This window comes from Cornus florida, unplaced genomic scaffold (assembly GCF_030987335.1).
Source record: "Cornus florida cultivar Cherokee Brave unplaced genomic scaffold, ASM3098733v1 CherokeeBrave_3.0.0_Hap2_Chr07, whole genome shotgun sequence".
Lineage (NCBI taxonomy): Eukaryota > Viridiplantae > Streptophyta > Magnoliopsida > Cornales > Cornaceae > Cornus > Cornus florida.
In genome coordinates this window covers 51,764,881-51,789,613 of record NW_026775577.1, presented here as the reverse complement: position 1 = coordinate 51,789,613, position 24,733 = coordinate 51,764,881, and the positions used below count along the sequence as shown (strand labels likewise).

The 24,733-nt window shown below is 40.2% G+C and overlaps 1 protein-coding gene across 1 annotated transcript in view; it reads left to right on the top strand.

Annotated features, from left to right (window-relative positions):
• The window catches only part of LOC132267191 (uncharacterized), a 45,719-nt gene that overhangs the window by 5,402 nt on the left and 15,584 nt on the right, over window positions 1–24,733 (top strand). Inside the window, exons 5-14 of the mRNA XM_059768275.1 lie at window positions 1,203–1,289; window positions 1,388–1,447; window positions 1,552–1,638; window positions 4,240–4,311; window positions 4,582–4,637; window positions 7,521–7,606; window positions 8,204–8,294; window positions 8,375–8,532; window positions 8,646–8,737; window positions 10,170–10,250. Coding sequence (XP_059624258.1) covers window positions 1,203–1,289; window positions 1,388–1,447; window positions 1,552–1,638; window positions 4,240–4,311; window positions 4,582–4,637; window positions 7,521–7,606; window positions 8,204–8,294; window positions 8,375–8,532; window positions 8,646–8,737; window positions 10,170–10,250 — 870 coding nt within the window. The remainder of the gene's footprint in view (window positions 1–1,202; window positions 1,290–1,387; window positions 1,448–1,551; window positions 1,639–4,239; window positions 4,312–4,581; window positions 4,638–7,520; window positions 7,607–8,203; window positions 8,295–8,374; window positions 8,533–8,645; window positions 8,738–10,169; window positions 10,251–24,733) is intronic.

Here is a 24,733-nt window from a genome sequence, read left to right as displayed (position 1 = left end):
ATGGAAAACATTGGCATATACATGGTTCGGCACTAAGGCCTACATCCATGGACAAAGTGCAAGGGCTACATTTTTATTATTCAGATCTATCTATTGCTTAAGTGCAAGGAGCCTATATATAAGCATGGTAAAGATAAGAATATATGGAAGGTGTACAATAGTTAAAGGAGGCACCATGATTGGTGGACGATTTTGCTCCACTGTTATATAGAAATATTTATAATTGGAAGGAAATTGACCGGATCACCATGATTGGTGGAGGATTTTGCTCTATAATTATATAGAAATATTTATATATTTCAACACTCCCCCTTAAGTTGGAGCATGAATATCATGTATGCCCAACTTGCTAAAGAAACGTCTTGAAAGATGATGAGAAGGTGTCTGGAACAAAGCCAGGAAACTGACCAGATCTTGCTGGGAAAATGACTAGATCTTGCGGGGGAAAAAATTTGGAACTCGCTGAGAAAAATGGCCGGAACAATGCCGGGAAAGGCCGGAACAACGCCGGGAAATGGTCGGAACAACGCTGGGAAAGGAATGTGAAGACATAGAGAATATGCTCCATGATAATAATTCCAATACTCAAATTCTAGATGGGATTACAAGAACAACTTGGCTTTGATACCATGTTAAATTTGGATGCGGAAATAAGAAATGCAAATAGGAAAAGGTAAGAGAGAAACATGGAAAACACAGGCATATACATGGTTCGGCACTAAAGCTTACATCCATGGACAAAGAGTCACCAAGGGCTACATTTTTATTATTCAGATCTATCTATTGCTTGAGTACAAGGAGCCTATATATAGGCATGGTAAAGATAAGAATATATGGAAGGTGTACAATAGTCAAAGGAGGCACCATGATTGGTGGATGATTTTGCTCCACCATTATATAGAAATATATATAATTGGAAGGAAATTGACTAGATCACCATGATTGGTGGAGGATTTTGCTCCACAATTATATAGAAATATTTATATATTTCAACAGAAACATTGGAAATGCTCTTATAAACTATATAGACTTATGGATGCTATCAAGTGAAATGTAACAAAATCAGGTGAAAAATATTTTTATACTTCTTATTTAGCTGCCAGAAGGCCCAGAAAATCTTGCTAGAATATAGTTTTCCAGATGGCAAGGAAAACTAAGTCTTATAAGTGCATGACAATGTTTTATTTTCTTCTTTTTTTCAGACTCTAAAGAATGCTTTATCTCCGTACAAGCTAGGAGGGGCAGCTGGTGGTAGTGATTTTGATCCAAAAGGAAAAAGTGACTCTGAGGTAATACCTCCACTCAATAACAAATTGTTTTCTCATTATGAATTTGTAGGGGTTCTATTATTGTTTCTCTTTAATTGTTGGTGACCCCATATTTGCAGATTATGCGCTTTTGTCAGAGTTTTATGAATGAGCTATATCGTTATTTGGGTCCCGATAAGGTAACCGCAAATATATCTATTACTCCATTTGGTTCAGTGGAAAAAAATGTGTAATCTTTAGTATGTCAGATTCTGTAATGTCTATTCTACCTTGGAAAATTTAGGATCTTCCTTCAGAGGATATGGGTGTTGGTACTCGTGAAATGGGTTATTTGTTTGGACAATATCGTCGTCTGGCCGGACATATTCAGGTAACAATTTCTTACTTGTAACTTGAAATTTTCCATTTTATGTATGCTATGTTTGTATGTATTCTATTATAACATCAACTTGTGGCTCAGAGAAAAAGCAAACACAAATATTTGCCAACGTAAACCTGAACTCGTGCACTAGTATAGGGTTAACACCCGCTTCATTCTTTTTGTGAATTTTAAAAGAATAAAATGTCAGTAGGGAAAAATATATTGTCCAATAAATTTTACAGGATGATGTTAAATTTTGACCACAATCATGTCCTTATTAATGGCTTTATTTATTATTTTTATTTTTTTGCGGACTTGGAAGATCCTTAACTTACATGGCTATCATGGCATGATACAAATTCAAACATACCATATGCTAGCTTCGTTGAATGACAAGAAGTTACAATCAGTTGATTTTTTTCCGTTTTGGTTCAAGGTTTAAGCTTTTTATCAAAAGTTATGGAAACTGGATGAAATCTGAGGTGCATCAGCAATTTTTATACTCAACTTCTGGAAGTGTCATCCATAACGTACTTAGGAGGTATATCATATATGGTTTAATCTACTTGGACATTGGAGTTTAATAATTGTGCAACCTGAACTTTATGATCTTTCAAGAAATTTGCCACTGTCGATTTACGTTTCAGGATGGCATTTCAGAATAAACTTGGAATTAATACCTAGGGATAATTTGTGATCATATTAAGCCATGTCACATTGGATAGACAGGAGGTTCAGATATACTTTCTTGTTAGTGCACCATTCAAATTTTGTCGCTGGAAATCTAGTATGAAACTTTGATTTGCTAGCTTTTTCTTCTATTGCTGCTGTTCTGCTTTTTCCCGCTGGAGGGAGGGGTGGGGCTTCTTCTTCTTCTTCTTCTTCTTCTTCTTTTTTTCTTTTCACTTTTGTGGTTGCTTGCCTTTTTGTGTTGTTCTTTTATTTATGGGAACACAAGTTTGAAACTAAGTGTTTCTAGTGCATGCTGAGCATGAAAATAATTACTGTGCTACAGTTGTTATATGTGCTGCTTGGTCACATATGAAATTATGGATTTGGGGATTCAGCTGCTTTTGACCATAGGATTTTATTCTTAATGTTTTCTTACATCAAGATTATTTCAGTAAAATTTTGAACTTTATCTTTATATTCTTCTTGAAGTATGATTTTATGCTCATCAAATTATGCTTGAGAAGCACAGATACATTCTGGAGGGTGAGATGTCTCTTTCATACACGCTGACACTCTTGACACTAGATGGACACCTATAATCACATGTTGGGCATTTTGTGGGCTTGTCCATGATTCGAAAATAAAATTTATTGTTTTAGGCATTTGGTTGGCACATCTGATGTAAGCGGAAGCGATAGATTGTTCACATGGAACGGGTTACTTTGAATCCACAAAGTAAGGTGTTTTGAATCCACAAAACAAGAGATAAATTCATCAAGAATTTTGAAATATTATTGATAAAAGGTTATATTTTGCTCTTGCAATACATGAATATTTATAATAGAGGAAACCTAACACTTGAAGGAAACTAAAAACACAAGGAAACTAATCCTAAAAATAAATTCTCTCTAAAAATTCTGAAAAAAATAGAAAATGAAACCTAATCAATAAAAATTACTAAATATAAAATTTCAAAGCATTTTGACTTCGTTAAAGCCTCGAACAAAAATCCCGAAATATTTGGCACGCCTCCTATAACATAATAAAACGCGATTTCGGAGCCCTAAACGAAGGTTTTCAGCCGAAAACCAACATGGCCCACAAGCTAAAGCTAGTGGGTTTTTCTCATGCATTGTTTACACCCAAAAAAATACTATTGGTTTGTCAAAAAGGGACTTGTCGAACTGTTCAGAATTCTGTCCTACATCAACATCCCAGACACTTCCCAAACCCAACATATGCCTTATGTGGCACAAGGGTGATGCTTCTGAAAATCTTAGAATTAAGATGGGCATACCATAAAATGTCAACTTTTCTTTCATTAAGAAAAATTGACATTATTCACATATTAATCACAAGGAAAAGATGCAAATGACACTTTTTATACATAAGAAAATTATAATTGTAATGACAAAAATATAGTAGGAACTAAAAAATTGATTATACAAGAATATTGCATAACAAGAGTATATTCAACGGACACTTGTACATTAGTTTTGTTCTATAAATTGCTTATTTACCAGAAAAGGCAGTAGTTTATGACTATATATACGCTAAAAATATTTAGAATGTTGCATAATTTCATATTCCACATTATGCTTTTAATGTAGAAATGTAGAATTAGGAAGGTAGTTAAAATTCTATGGTTGTCTTATATAATAGATGCATATGGATGAAGTTATATATGGTTGCAGTGCCCATGTGATTTCTGTATCTTGCTTTTCTACTATTTGACATGCTGGCTTATCTGTATCATATTGTCTGTGTCTTTTCTACTAGGTTACATATTATATTTGCAGTAAGTTGCTGATTACATCAGCATTCTGTGAAAGTGGATTTTCGTTCTTATTGTAAATATGATACAAGTGATGCCGTCTTATATATAGTTATATTGACGTGTAATTCTTTTCTATTTTCATGTATCTCTTACTTATGCAGGGAAGTTTTACAGGACCAAGGATAATCTGGTCTGGTTCTAGCCTTCGAACTGAAGCTACTGGCTATGGACTGGTAAGTAATATCTTGTTTCTTAAGCTCTATGTGTGTGCGTGTGTGGAAAGGCTTTGTTGAATTTATTTATTTAGTTATCTGCTTACCAACGGGCCAGTGGTCTAGCGGTATCAGCCTCTTACTTCCCAAAGGGAGGTTAGGGGTTCAAGTCTCAAAAGAGACAAGTGTGTGTGAGTACCAACTAGGAAAAAAAAAAAATTTAGTTATCTGCTTCTGATTTATACCTTTGTTGGATGCCCGGGTTCTCACAATTATCCTTTATGTGGGCAGGTTTTCTTTGCCCAGCTCATACTTGCAGATATGAATAAAGAACTCAAAGGACTCAGGTCTTTTTCTTAACTTCGAGAGCTTCTAAATGTTTCTGTCAATAGAATTAGTTAAATAATTTTTGCCATCTTGACTAAAAGAATCTTCTTAATTTTTACTCTTCTATGATAATTGTTCTCATTTGTGTGGTACTTGGAAAGTTACATGCTCACTTAAACTTCTATGTACTGCCATATTCATATATATTGGTTAAACTACACTTATAAGTATATATTCGTTAAACTACACTTACCTCTGATGTCTTTGACAATTGCGATTTTCTTCTTGCATTTTTGGTAAATACACCAATCTTGATCTGGCAATCTGATTGTCACGGGGAACACTGTTTTAGGTATTGTCAAATGACCCTTGCACTCCTGTCCCTTGCTTTGGTTATAGTTGTCATTCCTTGCATTGCAGGCTTTGCAGCTTGCACTTCTCCTTTCAGACATCACCCTTGATTAATAGTCGATTTCTTTTTGTTGGTATTCTTCTATACGGGTGGATTCTGATCAAACGCACAAATTATGCTCAAATAAAACTTTGATTTAGATATAAAATGCCACAACAAAATGTTACTGATTTTGAAGATAATTAGGAGGGTGAGATAAGATGGATGACATTGAGTTCAACTGATAGTTATGTGTTGGGGAAGGTTTTGACTTGGGAGATTGTCAAAGTTAATTTCCAGGTTTTATTCACATCATTCCTTTTCGTTGTGTGTGTAGTATTAGAGGTATAGTGGAGGTGCATAGTGGAGGTGATGGTTTTGGAGTTGGATTTTGGTTGAGATTGTGGCTAAGAAGTTGTGTTTCAATAAAGTTGTTCATTATGGTGGTGAGTTTTGAGCTGAATGAAAGTATGCTCTTTGTAGCGTAACAGCCACTACTATGTCTGATAATGGTGCAGCCTTCTACTAATGCTAGCAAAGTGGAGAAAATTTTGATTTGGGTGATTAAATAATGAAGGCTGACATCTGTCCCTTTCATCATGCTAATGTGTTAGGAATCACCTGAATGGTTTGAATTGTACATAACTTATGGTGAAGAGCAACTGGCAATTGCATGGGGTATGACCGCATGAACATTATTACATTTGATTGGTGAAAGGAAAAGAGCCAAATACATTAGATAATGGTTGATCCAAGTATTTTTTTTTTTTTGATAAGTAAGGTTTTATAAAAGGCACTCAAAAGGGGGAGCATTCCCAAAGAAGACAACAGCCGACCAAAATCGACTCTATAGCTTTAAGCTATTCACAAAATCCAAAAGACTATCCATTGAATTACAATCCCGCCCATATACCCAAAAAAATAAATAAGAATATTGTATTTAATAGCCCAAATGGGAGACTCCTCTCCTTCAACGTATCTCCTATTTCTTTCATCATGCTAATTTTTTAGGAATCACCTGAATGGTTTGAATTGTACATAACTTATGGTGAAGAGCAACTGGCAATTGCATGGGGTATGACCGCATGTGTGTTATTACATTTTATTGGGAAAAGGAAAAGAGTCAAATATATTAGATAATGGTTGATCCAAGTATTGTTTTTTTTTGATAAGTAAGGTTTTATAAAAGGCGCTCAAAAGGGGGAGCGTTCCCAAAGAAGACAACAGCCGACCAAAATCGACTCTATAGCTTTAAGCTATCCACAAAATCCAAAAGACTATCCATTGAATTACAATCCCGCCCATATACCCAAAAGGGGAGCGTTCCCAAAGAAGACAACAGCCGACCAAAATAGACTCTATAGCTTTAAGCTATCCACAAAATCCAAAAGACTATCCATTGAATTACAATCCCGCCCATATACCCAAAAGGGGAGCATTCCCAAAGAAGACAACAGCCGACCAAAATCGACTCTATAGCTTTAAGCTATCCACAAAATCCAAAAGACTATCCTTTGAATTACAATCCCGCACATATACCCAAAAAAAAAAAGAAGTAAGAATATTGTATTTAATAGCCCAAATGGGAGACTCCTCTCCTACAAAGTATCTCCTATTTCTTTCGCGCCACAGACCCCACCAAATACAAAGGGGAGTGGCCCTCCAAGCATCTCTGACGACCGTGGATTTTGGGAACACCCATGGAAGACCAAACGCAACCAAAAACATAGCCCAAACATCCCCAGCCACTGAGCAATGAATAAGGAGATGGTTGACAGATTCCCCCATCTTATTGCACATGAAACACCTGTAAACCACACTATGATTTCTTTTTCTAAGGTTATCAATAGTAAGGATGCTTCCCAAGGCGACAGTCCATGCAAAGAATGCCACCCTCAGTGGAGCTTTCGTCCTCCAAGTGGCTTTCCATGAAAACATAAGGCCAGGGCGCTCCAACATGCATTTGTAGAAGGACTTGACCTCGAACACTTCTCTCGGGGTTCCCACCCACAACATCTTGTCCATGCCCACCCCGACCACCACCTGTCTATAAATGAATGCTAGGAAGTCTGTAACCTCCAAAAGTTCCTAATATGAAACTGTCTACAGAACAATGGTTGATTCAAGTATTATAGCCTGTAATTTTAAATTTTTGAGGGAGGTGTATATGCATTGTTAGAAACCTCAAAGAGGTTAGTAAGTATACTCTATTTATTTATTTATTTATTTATTTGGGGGGGGGGGGGGGGGGGGGGGGGGGGTTGGTGGTGTTCTTAACTGTGTCATTTACAAAAGCAATAAAATATACGTAGAATTTTAGTTACTGGTAAATTTATCTTCAAAGTTGTTAATTTTGCCTCGAAGCATTAGCTTGAGTGGTATCTCCTCCACCATTCGAAAGAGGAGATTGAGGGTTCAAGTCCTAGATAGGGCAAAATGGGTTTGTGAGTTTGTTTTACTTATTGGAAAAAAAAAGTGGTTAATTTGCTATCTCTTTTCTGAGCTTCTCCAGATGTGTTGTCAGTGGTTCTGGAAAGATAGCAATGCATGTCCTAGAGAAGCTTCTCGCCTACGGTGCTATTCCCATCACGGTATCAGGTAAGTTTTATACGCCTGATCTAGTAATATCCAGATTTTTCAATTCTTTGGGATATGTTCGCCAGTTATCATATTAACACACAATTGACCAGTTCCATTATTTGTTTTCCTCACTGAAGTGAATTAATGATTTTGTTGGTCGAAACTTGTTAGAAGATTACTTCAAGCATCTTAGTTTGTGCAACTTGAATCAGACATATTAATAATTGATTTGACGTGGCTTCTCTTGGGCATTTGTTTTCAAGAAGTATGTTTTGCGGAAGAATATGATTAACTTATCAGATATGTTCGAGTTAAAATGACTGGAAATTGTTTTGCTTCCTTTGTAATTGAAGCTAGTAGTATAATGTTTTTTAGGTCATTTATGGTGTTTTCTCTTGACAAATATGAAAAATGTGGAACACAGCCATCTGATATGTTACTCTTCCGTCATATGAGGAGTTGTTTTCTCATCATGCATCTGTTTGTGGCGTTTCATTAATTCTTGTTTTGTAGGGACTTTAGGAATGACACTTGTAATCAAGTCCCTACAATGACTAGATAACGTTTATAAATAGTTTGTATAAATGTGTGCCTTTGCCTACTAATGTTGTACAGATTCGAAGGGTTATTTGGTGGACGAGGATGGATTTGATTACATGAAAATATCATTTTTGAGAGATATTAAAGCTCAACAAAGAAGTTTGAGGTTCGTTTGCTTTATCATTATAACAAATTGCACTGTGTAATAATTTTAATTTGTCCTTATTCATTAAGTGACATTTGCAGAGATTATTCAAAGACCTATGCTCGATCGAAGTACTATGATGAAGCAAAACCTTGGAATGAAAGGTGTGATGTCGCATTTCCTTGTGCTTCACAAAATGAAATTGATCAGTCTGATGCCATTAATTTGGTTAATTCAGGTTGTCGTATACTAGTAGAAGGTAGTGGTTCTTGATATGATGCTTGATGGTTTTAGTTCTTTCTATTTTTCATTTCTATTATTACAATTGTTATCATCTTATTGTTAGTAACTATATCACAATATGTCCCTTAGGTTCAAACATGCCCTGTACCCCTGAAGCAGTTGATGTTCTGAGAAAAGCTAATGTTCTCATTGCTCCTGCTATGGCCGCTGGTGCTGGAGGGGTAGGATTTTTCGTTTACCTTTTCTCACCCTTGCATGATATATACCTTTTCAGCTTTCAAGAACAAAACAAAGGAGGAATAATTGTTTATATCCGTGTATATGCATGAATTTATATAATAACGCAACCTGAAAAAATAACTTGTTTGTTTGTTAACTTTTGGTTTTGTGCCAATTCTTCTTGAACATTATGTTACATTTTCCCCAGCTGTCCCTAGTGCATGGATGGTGCTATTTAGGCAGGGGAATTTTTTTTAAAAAAACAAAGATTTGAAATGATGACAGTGGTACATGGATTCTGGTGGGGATAAAGTTCCATGAAATATAAAGGATGGCGTGGGATGTTCGGTTTTGGAGGCTGTTTCAGGATTGGGAGATGGAGGATGCTATAGATTTTTTGGATTTGTTGTATCGTCAGGAGATAGTGGAGGAGACTTCTGACCTTTGCGTTTGGATTCCATCTTCACATGTGCGCTTTGATGTTCGGTCATTTTATCGTGTTGTTTGGTGGATGCTCCTGGATTGTTATTTCCATGGAGGGCCGTTTGGTGAACAAAAACGCCTCTCAAAGTAGCTTTTTTTGCATGGACATCCGTTTTGGGAAAGATCTTGAGCTAGGACAACCTCAGAGAAGAAGACAGATCGTAGTGAATTGGTGTTGTATGTGCAAGAATGATGAGGAAACGGTTGATCATCTTCTTTTACATTGCCCCGTTGCTGAGATTGCTGGCTTAGTTTTTGGGTTTGTTTGGGATTCATTGGGTTATGCCTCGGTCTACCAAAGGCTTGATTGACGCTTGGAGAGGATGTATAGTGGGGGCCCAAGCTTGTGACTCTTGGAGGGCTACTCCTTTGTGTGTCTGGTGGTGTCTATGGCCTGAAAGAAATAGGAGATCATTTGATGGAAAGGAAAATCATATTGGGTTGCTGAAATTCTCCATTCTTAGTGCCCTTTTTTGTTGGGTTCTTGAAAGAAATTGTAAATCCTTGGATGAACTTGTAGAGCTTTTGGATTTGTTGAGGGTTTAGAGGCCCTATTTGGCCTGTGTTGTTTTTGAGGGATGCGCTCCCCTTTTGAACGCTCTTTTATGAATTCTTACTTGTCAAAAAAAAAAATAAAAAAATTGATGGATACAAGATAGTATTAATAAAAATCATGTTATGAGCTGGGGACAATTATATAGTCTGTTTGTATGCACCTAGAATAGAATTAAATGAACAACTTGTGTGACAATAAATGGAAAAGCATCGAATATTTGAAGAAACCTGAGGGAGAGAATATTTATAGGAGAGGTAAATGGCTAAGTAAGAAGTAGTTTGTATTTGTCTGTTTCGATTATATCCTGATTTATCCAAGTAGATATGGATTTTTGTTGGTTTTCTACCAATTTTTTAGTTAATTTATGTGCTAAATCTGTAATAACTTGGCCGCAGGTTGCTGCTGGAGAACTTGAACTGAACCATGAGTGTAATCCAATGCAGTGGTCCCCTGAGGACTTTGAATCTAAATTACAGGTGAGATCTTGTATATTTATTTTCATTCTCATTGGTTTAGCAGTTGGATTTTGTTAAACCTACCAAGTGGCAGATCCCTAAATTTTCAAGGGGCAGCTAACTGGAAAATCTTATATGTCACTTGTATAGCAACAAAGTGGATCCATTCCCACAATTACCATTTTCAACTGTTGTTGTCCTAGAACAAACCAACTCAAGCTGGGACATTGTTTCTTATTTACTTTTTTTGGATTCGACTCCAAATGCAGTTTATTTACTTGGAAGTTTTATTTGGAGGCCCTTAGTGCAATCTACTGAACATACAAGTGGATCTTGACAAATAAATTAATCCTATCTATAAAAAAATTAATAAGCTAATCCATGATTTGTTCCATGGCTGACATGTAAACTGAAATTCTCTCTTGGTATATTGTTAACCTATATTATGTTTTACATTTCGGGAATATTTTGTTTGGATCCTGATGGATTTTCATAATGCTTTCTATTTGTCATGGAGTTGCTTTTTATGTGATCTTTTTTCACTTGTATTTATAAGGAAAATCTTTAGCCAAAATCTTTCCTTTTTCTTTGTGGGGCAGCAAAATTGGATTGAAAATTTTATTCTCCATCCCACCTGGCAGACAAAGGAAAAAAGAAAAAAAGTTCCTGAATAGTTTATTCCAAGAGTAGAAGTTTACTCAAAATGTGAGTCCTGTCTAACCACATGATAATGGCTTCCAACTTTCATTCAGTCACTTAGTGAGTGTCAGCTTGGAACAGATTATATCAATTTAGTATATCTTGTGTTGATACATCTAATTTACTTTAATGATGTTCTTCTTCCAACTTAAAGAAGTAACTTATGCATTAAGTCAAATTGGGATGAAATTGATATAGTTATTATATTTTTATATGTATTTCACGTTAGTAAGGGTAGCTTTGTCTTTTTCTTTATTTTAGTTGGGGTTATTTCTTTATTACTTTAGTCTCTACTTTGCAATTGATTATTCAGTAATACAACACTCATATTTTCCTCTTCTATTCTAATTGCACAAATCTTTATATGGTATGACAGCTTGTTAGTTTCTGGCCCTGAAGATCAGAATCCTTACTAGGCTTTGTTCAACTTTGCATTCAGAATCATCTTCTCTTCTATTCTTCGATTTTTCACAATCCTATTGCGGCAATTGCATCTGTGGTAGGAATCGCATCAGCAATCAGTTCGCATCAGCAATTTCCTAGTTGCAATCTGTTTGCGTCTCTCTTCTTGGTTCTCTTTCTTCTTCTTTGTTCTCAGCAGTGCTGTCTCACAACATAGCATCGATTTTATGTTTCTGTTCGCACCATCTCTTGCATCTCAGCAATCACAAACCCTAAATTTGCAATCACAACTTTGCATCTGCTTCGACTTTGCATCGCAACATTTCAATCACCATGCATCATTACAGCCAACGCAAGCTCGGCAGTTCCAGTTTACGTTCCTGGTCCATCTTCGCACCTCAGTTTGGCTCACGACCTTGACTCACAACAGTTGTCTGCCCCTGTTCTCCTTGGGTTTGCACAGATTTGTTCTCTTTGGCTTTGCATCGCACGGAATTAGCAATTGCATCATTGAAACAGCAACCAGCAACCATAGTGGTTTCATTGCAAACCTTCATTCATTGATCCTCATCTCCATCAATTGCAAATATCACAGCAATTTCAGTCGCATCACATAGGCTTTGGTTGAATATCACCAGTGGACTTTGTTTGAATTTCTCTCTGCCACTTCACCTCCTCTTTGCATTCAAACTTTTTTTGATAAGTGAAGATGTATTAGAAAGCGTTCAAAAGGGAGAATGCATCCCTCAGAAACAACAGAAGACCTAATAGGGCCTCTAAACTCTCAAAGAGTCCAAAAAATCAACGATCTCATCCATGGAATTACAATTTCTTCCAAAAACCTAACAAAAAGAGTACTAATAATAATGGAGAACTTCAACATGCCAAGGTGGCCTTTGCTTGGACGTCAGTACTGGGGAAGATTTTGACTCTAGAATCTCTGTTTGCATCGCAAAGCTCCGTCAACCTTCTTGTTCTCTGTTTTGCATTGCAAAGAACGATCAACCTTGCTGATCTTAAGTTTGCACCAAAGTTGAATTGTCGCATCCTCTTCTCAGCACTTTTTCTAAAGTGACAAGCAAACTGGAACTACTCTTCTACAGCGACTAATCTTTTTGTGGTTTCAGAATTGCATTATGTAATTTCGTGGTTCTAAGACTGTTTGTATACAGACCTGGGCATAATTGGGCAGTAATACTTGGTTGCATTATTGATAAAACAGATTGAACAAATTGTATTTTGTTGATTTATTTTAAAAGATGGTTCAGTGTTCTAAATTAGTAAGGTAATCCATGGGCAACAAGAAGAGACATCACCTGGGGATGCGATATGTCCTAAGTTGTCATGGATTGCTGACCAATTACAGAATGTTCTTTCTACCCATCACAACTGAATACCATTTCAATATCTCCCTCTCTAGGTTTCTTTTCTCTGGCCTCTTCAGGTATATCTCGGACCACTTGACACAAGTGCTACACGCCATATGACTAGTGATTCTTCTTTGTTCACATCTACTTTCTCTCCTCCTTCATCTTTATCAGCTTTTGTTGCCAATGGTATACCTATGTCATTGGTTGGTATTGGAACTATTATTTCTCCTCGTTTATCTCTTCCTGACGTCTATTGCGTTCCTCAGCTTACTTTGAATTTAAATTCTGTTAGCCAATTTTTGATTTTGGATACTCTGTTCATTTTTCTTCCATCGGTTGTACTGTGCAGGATCTTCATGGTAAGAAACTGATTGGGACAGGCTAGGGCTGCAAGTTGGGCTGGCCCAACCCAACCTCAACCCGAATCGGTTGGGTTGGGCCAACCCGAATTGTACTTAACATGGGTTGTGGTTAGAACCCGGATTGAATATTTTCGGGCGGGTTGGGTCGGGTTGACAGGTTGCGTTTTTTTTTTTTTAATATAATTTTTTTTTTTTGAAATATATATATATATATATGTATATTATATATATTTAATTGTATTATTATTAAAAATATATATATTTTTAGGGCAAATCATTTCAGCCTCCCCAATCGCCTCCATCTCTATGTTACAAGACGAATAAATGGAAGTTGGGAAGAAGGGGATAAAGCCTAGGACTAGGTACCAAACACACCTCCATCTCGTTCTCAACTCTATAATTGCCCCCCCCCTCTCTCTCTCTCTCTCTGTGCAACTGCAAACTACAAAATCAACAAGAATCAGAAGTTCAAAACCCATATATTTCAGTTTATCTGTCTGTCTGCAAGAATCAAAAGTTCAAAACCTATTTACCTATATCAAAACCCATATCAGCATATCATTTCAGATTGTTCAAAAAATCAAAACCCATTTCTTTCTGTTTCCATCGCCCGCTGTTCCAGTTCGGGTTCGCCGTTCGCAAGCTTCAGCCACTGTCTCTCAACTCTCAAGCATGCCCCCCTCTCAACTCTCAAGCTTTGCCGTTCGTTTTAGGATTGCAGAGAAGTGCATGGACGGCGGCAGAGAGAGAAAGAAGAGAAATTTTTTTTTTTGGGTTTTGGGTTGGGTTCTGGTTGAGCCCGAGCCCAACCCGAATATGTCTGGGTTTTGACAAAACTCAACCTGAACATGAACCTAATTTGTGAATATAAGTCCCAATTTCAAAACTTCTGGGTTGGGCTGGGTTAGCCCGCCCAAGTTTCAGCCTTAGGACAGGCCATAGAGAGGGAGGAGCTGCATGTTCCAGCAATATTTGCTACTTTTGTTGATTTATCCTCTTTTTGTTTGAGTTCCAAGTCATCTAATTTTTATTTATGGCACTCCCGCCTTGGACATTTTTCTAGTTTTCGTTTACAATATTTAGCTTCCACTAGTGTTTTGGGTAATTTAGATAGGCATGATCATTTTGATTGCAGTGGTTGCAAACTTGCAAAATTTTCTAATTTACCCTTTAATAAGAGTTCAACTATTTATGCGGCACCTTTTGATTTACTTCATTATGACGTGTGGGGACCTGCTCCTATTTCTACTACAGGAGGCTATAGATATTATGTTTCTTTTATTGATGATTATAGTCGATATTGTTGAATTCATCTTATGAAGTGTCGTTCTAAATTCTTTTCTATCTTCAGTGCTTTCGTGCTGTGATCCTCACTCAATATTCTTGTTATCAAATGCTTTAGATGTGATTTAGGTGGGAATATAATTATAGTTCTTTTCTTGATCTGTTGAAATCTAATGGCACTATTCAACAATTTTCCTGTGCAAAATGATGTTGCTGAGCAAAAGCATCGGCACATCATGGAGACTGCACGTTCTCTTTCGTTATCTACTAGTGTTCCTCGCAATTTTTGGGGTGAGGCTGTTCTTCATATAATAAATTGAATCCCAGCTTTTATTACCTACGGTATTTCTCCTTTCGAATGATTGTTTGGTAAGCCTCCTGATTATTTTTCCTTGAAGGTTTTTAGTTGCATTTGTTTTGTTCTCCTCTCCAAAGCCGCTCGTACTAAATTATCTGCACGTTTTGCCATGTGTGTCTTTCTCGGTTATGGAGAAGGCCAAAAGGGGTATCGATGCTATGATCCTATTTCTCAAAAGTTTTATGTACCGCGTCAGGTGGTGTTTCTTAAGCACATTCCTTTCTTTTCTATTCCCTCTAGTCCTAGCACTTTAAGTAAGTTTGATCTTTGTTTATATTGATCCCTTTCCTTGATGACATTTCTAGTAGTCTTCTATTGGTGATGATTTATCTTCTTCTACACCAGAATTTTCCTCCTATCATTCACACTTATGCTCGCAGGAATAGAACAATCCCTTCTGCATGTACATATCCTCTGCCTCCCTCGGCAGGCTCTCCATTAGTTTCTAATGATGTGGATCCTACACCACCTCGTTACCCTCTTAAGTGTCCTGACCCTTCTATTTTTCTAATTCTTATTATTCTACTACTTTCTGTCATTTTTTAGCATCTCTTTATTCTCTTTCTGAGCCCACCTCCTATAAGGAGGTTGTTTTTGATCCTCTTTGGCAACCAGCAATGGATGAAGAGCATTCTGCTTTGCAAAAGACCCGCGCATAGGACTTGGTGTCCTTACCCCGTGATAAAACATGCAGTTGGATGCCGGTGGGTCTATAAAATCAAGGCTAAGTTTGACGATTTTGTAGAACGATATAACGCCCATTTGGTTGCAAGAGGATTTACCTAGGAGTATGGTATTGACTATGAGGAGATTTTTGCTCCTGTAGCCAAAATGACGACTGGTTGCACATTGATTGCTATTGCATCTGTTCACGAGTGGAGTTTGTCACAAAGACTTAAAAAGGCATTGTATAGTCTCAAACAAGCTCCTAGGGCTTGGTTTGACTTTTTGATCCAATTATAATGATTCTGCTCTTTTTCTTCGCTCTACTTCTGCTGGCCGTATTGTTCTTTTCTTGTACGTTGATGACATGATACTTGAGATGTGCTCAGGTTTACTTTCAAGCAGTTTTAGGTTTGAAAGTTAACGTGGGTAAGAGTGTGCTTGTCCATGTGAGGGAGGTTCAGGAGGTGGCTTCTCTTGCCACGATTTTAGGGTGTGGGACGAGCTCCTTCCCTATTTGTTAATTGGGCTTGTCATTGGGTGATTTGTCAAGGAGGGTGGGAAGTTGGGACCCGGTAATAAAGCGATTCGAGAGAAGGTTGGCTGGGTGGAAAAAGCAATATCTTTCAAAGGGTGGGAAGGTTACTTTGGCGAAGAGTACATTGTCCAGTCTTCCAACTTATTATCTTTCGCTTTTCCAAATTCCTTCCTCTATTGTTGGAAGACTTGAGAGTGTTCTTCGAAACTTCCTTATTCATTCGGAATGGATGGGATGAGTTCTCTAAGCCCATTAGATTCAGAGTTCAGGAGGGAAGGGATGTTCGGTTTTGGGAGGATGCTTGGTGTGAGGATCGCCTATTGTCTTGTTTGTTCCCAAGGTTGTTTAGGATTGCTGTTGATAGACATGTTTTGGTAGCTGACTAAAATCGGCTTGATAGCGGTAGGCTTACTTGGGACGTGTGATTCCGACAATCCTTTCAGGATTGGGAGTCGGACGATGTGACCGGCTTGCTGGACCTTTTGTATAGACAGGAGGTGGATGGTACTTGTTCGGATTCCTTGACTTGAGTGCCTTCTCCTCGGGGGACGTTTCAGGTTCGTTCCTTTTTTCTCTGCCTCTCCGGGTTTCACGGCTCCAACTTCCCGTGGAAAATGTTTGGCACTCAAAGGCTCCTCTCAGGGTGGCTTTTTTTGTTTGGATTGCAGCTTGGGGCAAGATTTTGACTCTGGGCAACCTGAGAAAGAGAAGAATGGTGTTGTCTGTGTAAAAATGATGGAGTATGTGGATCACTTTCTTTTGCATTGTCCCGTGGCTTACGATTGCTCGAGTCTTATTTTTTTTTATTTTTTGATAAGTAAAATGTATTAAAAAGCGTTTAAAAGGGGAACACGTTCCAAACTATACAAAGACAAAACGGAACCTATGAACTCAAAGAGCCCATAAAGTCAACAATCTCCTCAAGAGAAGAGTAGTCTCTCCCCTGACCCCAACAAAAAAGGGTACAAATAATAGAAAATTTCAGCACCACAATGGAGGACTCCTTTCCATCAAAAGATCTACCATTCCGCTCTTTCCAAAGGCTCCACCAAATGCAAAAAGGGGTCACCCTCCAGAAAACTCTCGCCTGAGCCCCCACCCATTGGCCCCTCCAAATATCCAACAACTCCCGAGAGGTTCGAGGCATGACCCAATGAATACCAAACAAGCTAAAAATCAAACTCCAACAATCATGAGTCACATGACAATGCAACAGAAGATGATCCACTGACTCCCCATTAATCTTGCAAAGGCAACACCGATTAACAATTATATGCCTTCGCTTTCTCAAGTTGTCCAAAGTCAAAATCTTACTCCAAGCTGCAGTCCACACAAAAAATGCCACCCTAAGAGGCGCCTTAGACATCCACACTGTTTTCTATGGGAATTTGGTACAATGAAAACCAGAGAGGCACACAAAAAAGGACTTAACCTGGAACATCCCCTGACAAGAAGGCACCCAAATCAAGGAATCTACACCAGAACCCTCCACCTCTTGTCTGTAAAGGAGAGCCAAAAACCCAGTGACATCATCCAACTCCCAATCCTAAAAAGGTCGCCGGAAGCGCACATCCCAAGACAGCCTTCCGCTATCAAGGTGATAGCAGTCAGCAACCATAGCATGTTTGTCAACATCCTGAAAAGCCTGGGGAACAAAAGAGCCAATGGTTTATCCTTACACCATGAATCCTCCCACAACAGGACATTACTTCTATCCCGAACTCTGAATCTAATATGTTTGGAAAAAACATCCCACCCCTTTCTAATGGCCCTCCACACCCCCACTCCACTAGCAAGCCTGACTGGTCTAATTGACCATCCACCTCTCTCCTCCCTAAAGCGACACGAAATAACCCTTCTCCATAATCTGTATCTTTCATTGCCAAATCTCCAAAGCCACTTGCCAAGAAGAGCACTATGGAAAGGGGCCAATCTCCTAATACCAAGCCCTCCCAACTGAATAGGTTTGCAAACCTGCTCCCATTTGACAAGATGATACTTGAACTCCTCTCCGCGACCCCCCCAAAGGAAGTTCCGTTGGAGCCTCTCAATTCTTCCAACAATAGAGGTTGGAATCCGAAAAAGCGAAAGAAAGTACGTTGGGTGGCTTGACAGAGTACTCTTCACTAGCGTAACTTTACCACCCTTTGACAGATATTGCTTTTTCCAACCAACTAATCTTTTCTCGACCCGCTCAATCATGTTCCCACCCTTCTGGCCGAGTCCCCCAGCGGCAAACCCAAATACGAGATAGGAAAGCGTTGCGTCCCACACCCTAAAACAGCAGCCAGAGTGTCCACCTCCTGAACCTCCCCCACAGGAACAATCACGCTCTTTCCCATGTTAACTAGCCAGAAACAGCCTGAAAACAAACCAAAACACATCTCAAATACCTTAACTGGGACACCTCTGCCTCACAAAAAACGATAGTGTCATCCGCAAAAAGTAAATGAGATATCTCCATCTGCTGAGCTGAGTCAGGGCCAATCTTGAAACCCCTAATAAAACCCAAATCCACCACCCTTCTCATCAACCTATTAAGAGCCTCCATAACGATAATAAAAATGAGTGGGGAGAGAGGGTCCCCCTGCCTCAAACCACGAGAACTGCCAAAGAAACCCGAAGGAGACCCATTCACTAACACCGAAAATCTGACAGTGGAAACACATGAAACAATCCGTTTCCTCCATCTCTCACCAAAGCCCATCCTCTCCAACAGATAGAACAAAAAATTCCAGCAGACATGATCATAGGCTTTCTCGATATCCAGCTTGCAAAGAACACCAGGAGTCCCACTACAAAGTCTAGAATCCACACATTCACTGGCAATAAGGGCGGAGTCCAGGATCTGTCTACCCCCATTGAAAGCATTCTGAGACTCAGAAATAACTCCATCAAGAACCTCCCTCAATCTAAAGGCAAGGACTTTTGCGATGAGCTTGTAAATGCACCTAATCAAACTAATAGGTCTAAAATCCTTGATATTAGAAGCACCAACCCCTTCTTAGGAATAAGGGCAATAAAAGATGCGTTAAGCGATTTCTCAAACCGCCCCGTGGAATGAAACTCATGAAAGGTGCCCATAATCTCATACCGAACCACCTCCCAGCTTTCCAACAAAAATCTCATCGTAAATCCACCTGGGCCTGGAGACTTATCACCATTGCAAATCTTTAACGCCTTCAGCACCTCCTCTTCTGAAAAAGGTCTTTCCAACCCATCCCTTTCCAAGGCAGAAATAGAATCAAAGTGAAGACCATCAAGACGTGGCCTCCAACGAAGAGGCTCAGAATACAGCCTTTGGTAGAAAGAGACAATACCGCTTCGCACCTCCTCTTCCGAAGTCAAGACCGCCCCATCCATACACATCCGCCCAATATGATTACTCCTCCTATGAGCATTGGCAGTTCTATGAAAAAACTTCGTATTTCGGTCTCCCTCTTTGACCCACAATGCCCGAGATTTCTGGCGCCACAAGATTTCCTCCAAAAGAGCAATCTCCACACATTTTGCCTGACAAGCTGCTCTCCTATTGTGTTGAGAATCAGAAATACCACCCTCCCCTTCCAATCTATCAATCTCAGCAATAGCAGCCAAAGCCCTATTCTTTCTCCACACCAAACTCCCGAACACCTCCTTATTCCACCTTTTGAGATTATTTTTCAGGAGTCAAAGCTTTCCTGCAAGAATATGGCTCGAGGTACCCACCACCAGGTTCTCCTCCCACCAAGAATGCATAAATTCTTGGAAATTATCCGCACGAAGCCACATGTTTTCGAATCTGAAAGGAGTGCTGCAAGATCTCAAACCTCCACAGTCCAAAACTAAGGAAATGTGATCCGACGTCAACCTAGCCAAAACAGCCTGAACAACATCCGGGAACTTCTCCTCCCATTCATCGGAAATCAAAAATCTATCAAGGCGAGAAAAAGTTGGAGCTTCCCTTCCACTGGACCAAGTGAAAGAAGCTCCCTTAAGAGTGAGATTGATAAGCTGGTGACAATCAATAAAATCAGAAAAGTGCATCATGGCTTGAGTCCACGGACCATCAGTAGATCTCTCCGCCGGGGATCTAACCACATTAAAATCTCCTGCCACACACCAAGGAAGAGACCACCTCCCCTTCACCCCACTCAACTCCTCCCACAAACCATCCCTCGCACCATCGTCAACCGGCCCATACACCCCATAAAAACCCCAAGTGAAGCCATCCTCCTCCATCACAAATGCACAAGACAGAGAAAATCTCCCTCTGCAAACATCCACCTTAGCCAACCATCTCCTATCCCACATGATAAGAACACCTCCTGAAGTCCCAACAGCATCCAGCGCCTCCCACTCAACAAATCGGTTACCCCACAAACTTTTCACCACACGATCAGACATAGAATCAACCTTAGTTTCTTGAAGACACCAAATGCACCCCCTATTTCCTTACTGCCATCTTCACCACCCTTTGCTTGCCCGGGTCATTTAGACCACAGACATTCCACGATAAAATTCGAAGCTTCATGAGGAAACCATCACCCCCTTCACCCTCCCTCCTCCCTTAGCATTACCCCTCACCTTCTCCCCCCCCAATAACTCTATCATAATTCACATCACAACACAGATTCCTTAACTCCCTTTCCCCTTTCCCCGGAGTAAGGTTCTTTTTCTTCCTACTTCTCCTTCTTCTGGAAAATTGAATCATCTCCCCTTCTCTCCCCTCTGCTGTGGCCTGAAGGATTGCTAAGGCCTGATCACGGTTGACGTTGCAAGAGACACCCAACAGATCACTAGTAACAACCTTGACCCATTCCATTCCAGTGTCCTCACCTTCCTGCCTACACACCTTACTGCCCAACTCCTCTGGATGAACCACTGCCAAAGGGTCAACCACCCCCAAATTAGCAAGGCCCTCTTCCTCCCACACAATCAAATCAAGAGAATTGCCCTGTTCCAACCTGCTCCCATCTGTCACACCTCCCTTGGCCTCTAATGCCTCCTCAATAGGTGACATCCAATCCTCTCCATAATCCAAAACTCCATTCTGGGTGAACGGGACCGGGTTACCATCAACAGTTTGATCATCATGCGAAAATCTATGCTTCTGTAACTCCTTCACCAAAAGGGAAGCTGATTCCTCACTGAGAGAAATTCGGATATCTTTACCCACACAAACAGTCACCACATCAGGCACAAGACCCTTCAAACAAGCCACTGGATCTCCTTTAAAGGATAAACACAGCACTTCCGAACCACCCAAAAGAGACTTGACCGGCCTACCCATCTCCTCCCCTGAAGAATCATCCCGAGAAAACTCCGAACAAGTCTCAGCAATCCTGACACAAAAACGATCAAAATCCCTGTCACCAGACAAGCTAACCGTCCCATCCCTTTCTGACGGCCCAACAATCCCAAACTCCGAGCCAACCATAGAGCTCAACCTTTCCACCGTGTCAACCTCAAGAACAGGCGATAACACATGCTGTCTCCCGTCAAGAACCTCCCCCCCTTACTACTCAACAACTCACAAGAAGGAGTAGAAGCAGAGATAGAAGCAGATGAAGAATTTCGATCTCGAAACGGGACTGACATACCTGAACACGAATGAGGATCCTTACGAGCTACCCACTTCTGTTTGTCATTCTTAGTCCATTTCTTACTAGGTTGCTTAGAGAAACTCCGAGAGGGACCATCCTTCTTCATGGAGACACAGTCGCCTTTCTCGTCATCACCCAAAAACCGAGACTGAAGAAACTCAAATCTGTTACCCGAGAGCCGGTTCTAACAACACGACCCATGCCTGAAGTCTTCGGACAAGCCCCAACCCCTTTCGTCATACTCGAACTCACCTTCACCCAATTCGCCTTCTCCTTCCTCGACCAAAAACGTGAGGTCGATCTTCTCTGTGACGTGTCCAAAGCAAGTTCTAGAATGTCAAGGTTTTGAGCCGCTTCTAAAGATGGGTTGGGCTGCCCACCTTGAAAGGAAATTGAGAGATGATTGTTTGGGCCCCATTTAACCATCCTATCCTTAGCCAATCTTGGCTTCACCTGAGCTGGTCCAGAAGAAAAAAGAGGCCCAGAACGCTTAGATCGTTCATCCCGCTTAACGGACTTAGTAAAACGCCTCGGCCCAGAGAATGGCCCAGACCCACCCTGCTCATAATAGTCCTTCCCAGTCACTTTCGAGCCCACAGCATGAGCCCCATGCAAGCTAGGCCCAACACCATCCGGCCTAACCGAAGTTGAATTCAAAAAATCCTGAGAAGCACGTGACTCGGCACGAGGAAGGGCAGCTGTCTTCCGCTCATAACGGGCATCATTTCTCCTCCAACCACGTGTTCCAGACGCAGCCTTCCCACTACCACTCGCCTTAGGCGCGTGGCGGTTCACACGTCCCTGACCTTGAGCCCGGCTTTTCTGCACCTCCACCTTTTGGAAATCCGGCTTAGGTCCAACCCCACCTCCATGCCTGTATGACAAACGAGGAACGCTAGCCGACGCCGCAGGTGGGCCCAAATCACCTTTTCCGGAACATATCCCAGTCAGCGGAACCATGGTCAGATCAATTTCTTCAGATAACGAAATTTTGAACGCCCATCTTCCATCCTCCACAACTACACTCGCCGGAATCACTCCGCCGCCAGCCACAGTAAGCACAATTCTTTCCGTATCACTTATCTCGAAGGCCTCCACATCCTAAAAACCGCCACACGCCTCACCAATGGCAACGAAGAGCTTCTGACACCAAAGATGCAACGGCAGACCATACAAAATGACTCGCCGGAAGTTTTGCCTCGATCTCAATCGAGAACACCCGACCCTATAGTACCAGGGATCGATAAGAAGTTGAGCCTCACCCTAAGATTTCTTGCCCCAGTCCAGAACCTTATAAGCCTCCAACATCGACGGGAACCGGAACAACAAAAGCGCGTCCGGCAAAGAGTTAACCCTAACTCCTCCCGAAATCAACCAAGTCTTCGTAGCCCAATCTTCAATATTTTCCAAAGACCCCACCTCTCTGTCAAATCTCCCAACAAGACAAGCCCTAAGAACACGTTCACGAGAGGAAGTACTTAGATTATCCACACCCTAAACACATGATCCCTCGAGGAAGGAATCCGTTCCACCTCCCCTTTCAGATCCAGGCGAGGTAAGCGAGCAACCTCCAAGTAAGATTGTTTCTGACAATCAAGCACTTTCATGAGCAGATCCACGCAACAGCAAACCAAAAAACGAAGCCAACAGAGAGAGGGAAAGCAAAAAGGAAAGTGACAGAGGATTTCACCGGAGTTAATGATAATCAAGCACTTTCGAGTCTTATTTTTGGTCTGTTTGGCGTCGATTGGGTTATGCCTTGGGCTTCAAGGGATTTGATTAACGTTTGGAGGGGCCACAGGGTGGTGGCCCACGCTCGTGACTCTTGGAGGGCGACCCCTCTCTGTGTTTGGTGGAGTCTTTGGAAAGAGCGGAATATAATATCTTTTGATGAGGAGGAATCCTCCATTGGGGTGCTGAGATTTTCTATTATTAGCTCTCTTTTTAGTTGGGTGATGGGAAGAAATTGTATATCTTTAAATGAAATTGTGGATTTTTGGGTTCTTTGGGTTTATAGGACTCCTCTTTTGGCTTCGGCTTTTGCATAGCTCTTGGGATGCGTTCCAATTTTGAACGCTTTCTAATACACTTATATAAAAAAAATACTGACGGGTAATGACATTGATGGTATTGCTCTCTTAAAATCCCAATTGCAGCAACTGTTTGAGATGAATGATCTTGGTCCTCTGCATTATTTTCTTGGCATTGAAGTAGCTCATTCTCCTAAAGGTTATCTTCTTTCTCAGTCTAAGTATGCAATATATGTTATTCGCGGATCTCATCTCACTGATACTCGGATAGTTGAGACTCCCCTAGAGCTTAATGTTCATTATACCTCTATTGATGGTGTCCCTTTGGTTGATCCCACTTTATATCGAGTTATAGTTGGCAGTTTAGTGTACCTCACTGTAACTCGACCTGATCTTACCTTTGTTGTTCACATTGTCAGCCAGTTTGTATATTCTCCTACTGTTCACTGGGCTGCAGTTCTTCATATCTTGCACTACCTTCGAGGTACTTCACACCAGAGTTTATTATTTTCTTCTACATCAGCTTTGGAGCTTCGAGCTTTTTCTGATGCTGATTGGGCTAGGGATCCCATAGACTGGTTTCTGTCGTTTTTTAGGAGATTCTCTAATTTCCTGGAAAAGCAAGAAACAAGCAGTTGTTGTTCGCTCTTCTGCTGAAGCTGAGTATCGCGCCATGGCTGCTACTATTGCGGAGATAGTTTGGTTGCAATGGTTGTTTGATGATTGGGTGTTCCTTTCTTAGATCCAACACCTATGTACTATGATAACAAAGTGCTATTCATATGGAACATAATTTGGCTTTTCATGAGCGCACGAAGCATTTTCAGATTGATTGTCATTTAGTGCGCTATCATTTTCAGCTTGGCACCATTTCTGTCCCTTTTGTTTCTTCTTCTCTGCAGTTGGCTGACTTCTTCACAAAGTTACACACTATTATGCGTTTTTGTTTTCTTCTTGACAAACTCTCGATGCTTCTCACCGTCACATTGTGAGTTTGAAGAGGGAGAGAAGAGGGGGGGGGGGGGGGGGGGGGGGGGGGTTAGAGAGTTATTATATTTTTATTTTATGTTAGTAAGGGTAGCTTTGTCTTTTATTTTAGTTAGGGTTATTTCTTTATTACTTTAGTCTCTACTTTGTAATCAATTATTCTGTAATACAACAGACTCAAATTTTCTCTTATATTCTGATCGCACAAAACTTTAGAGAAATATGA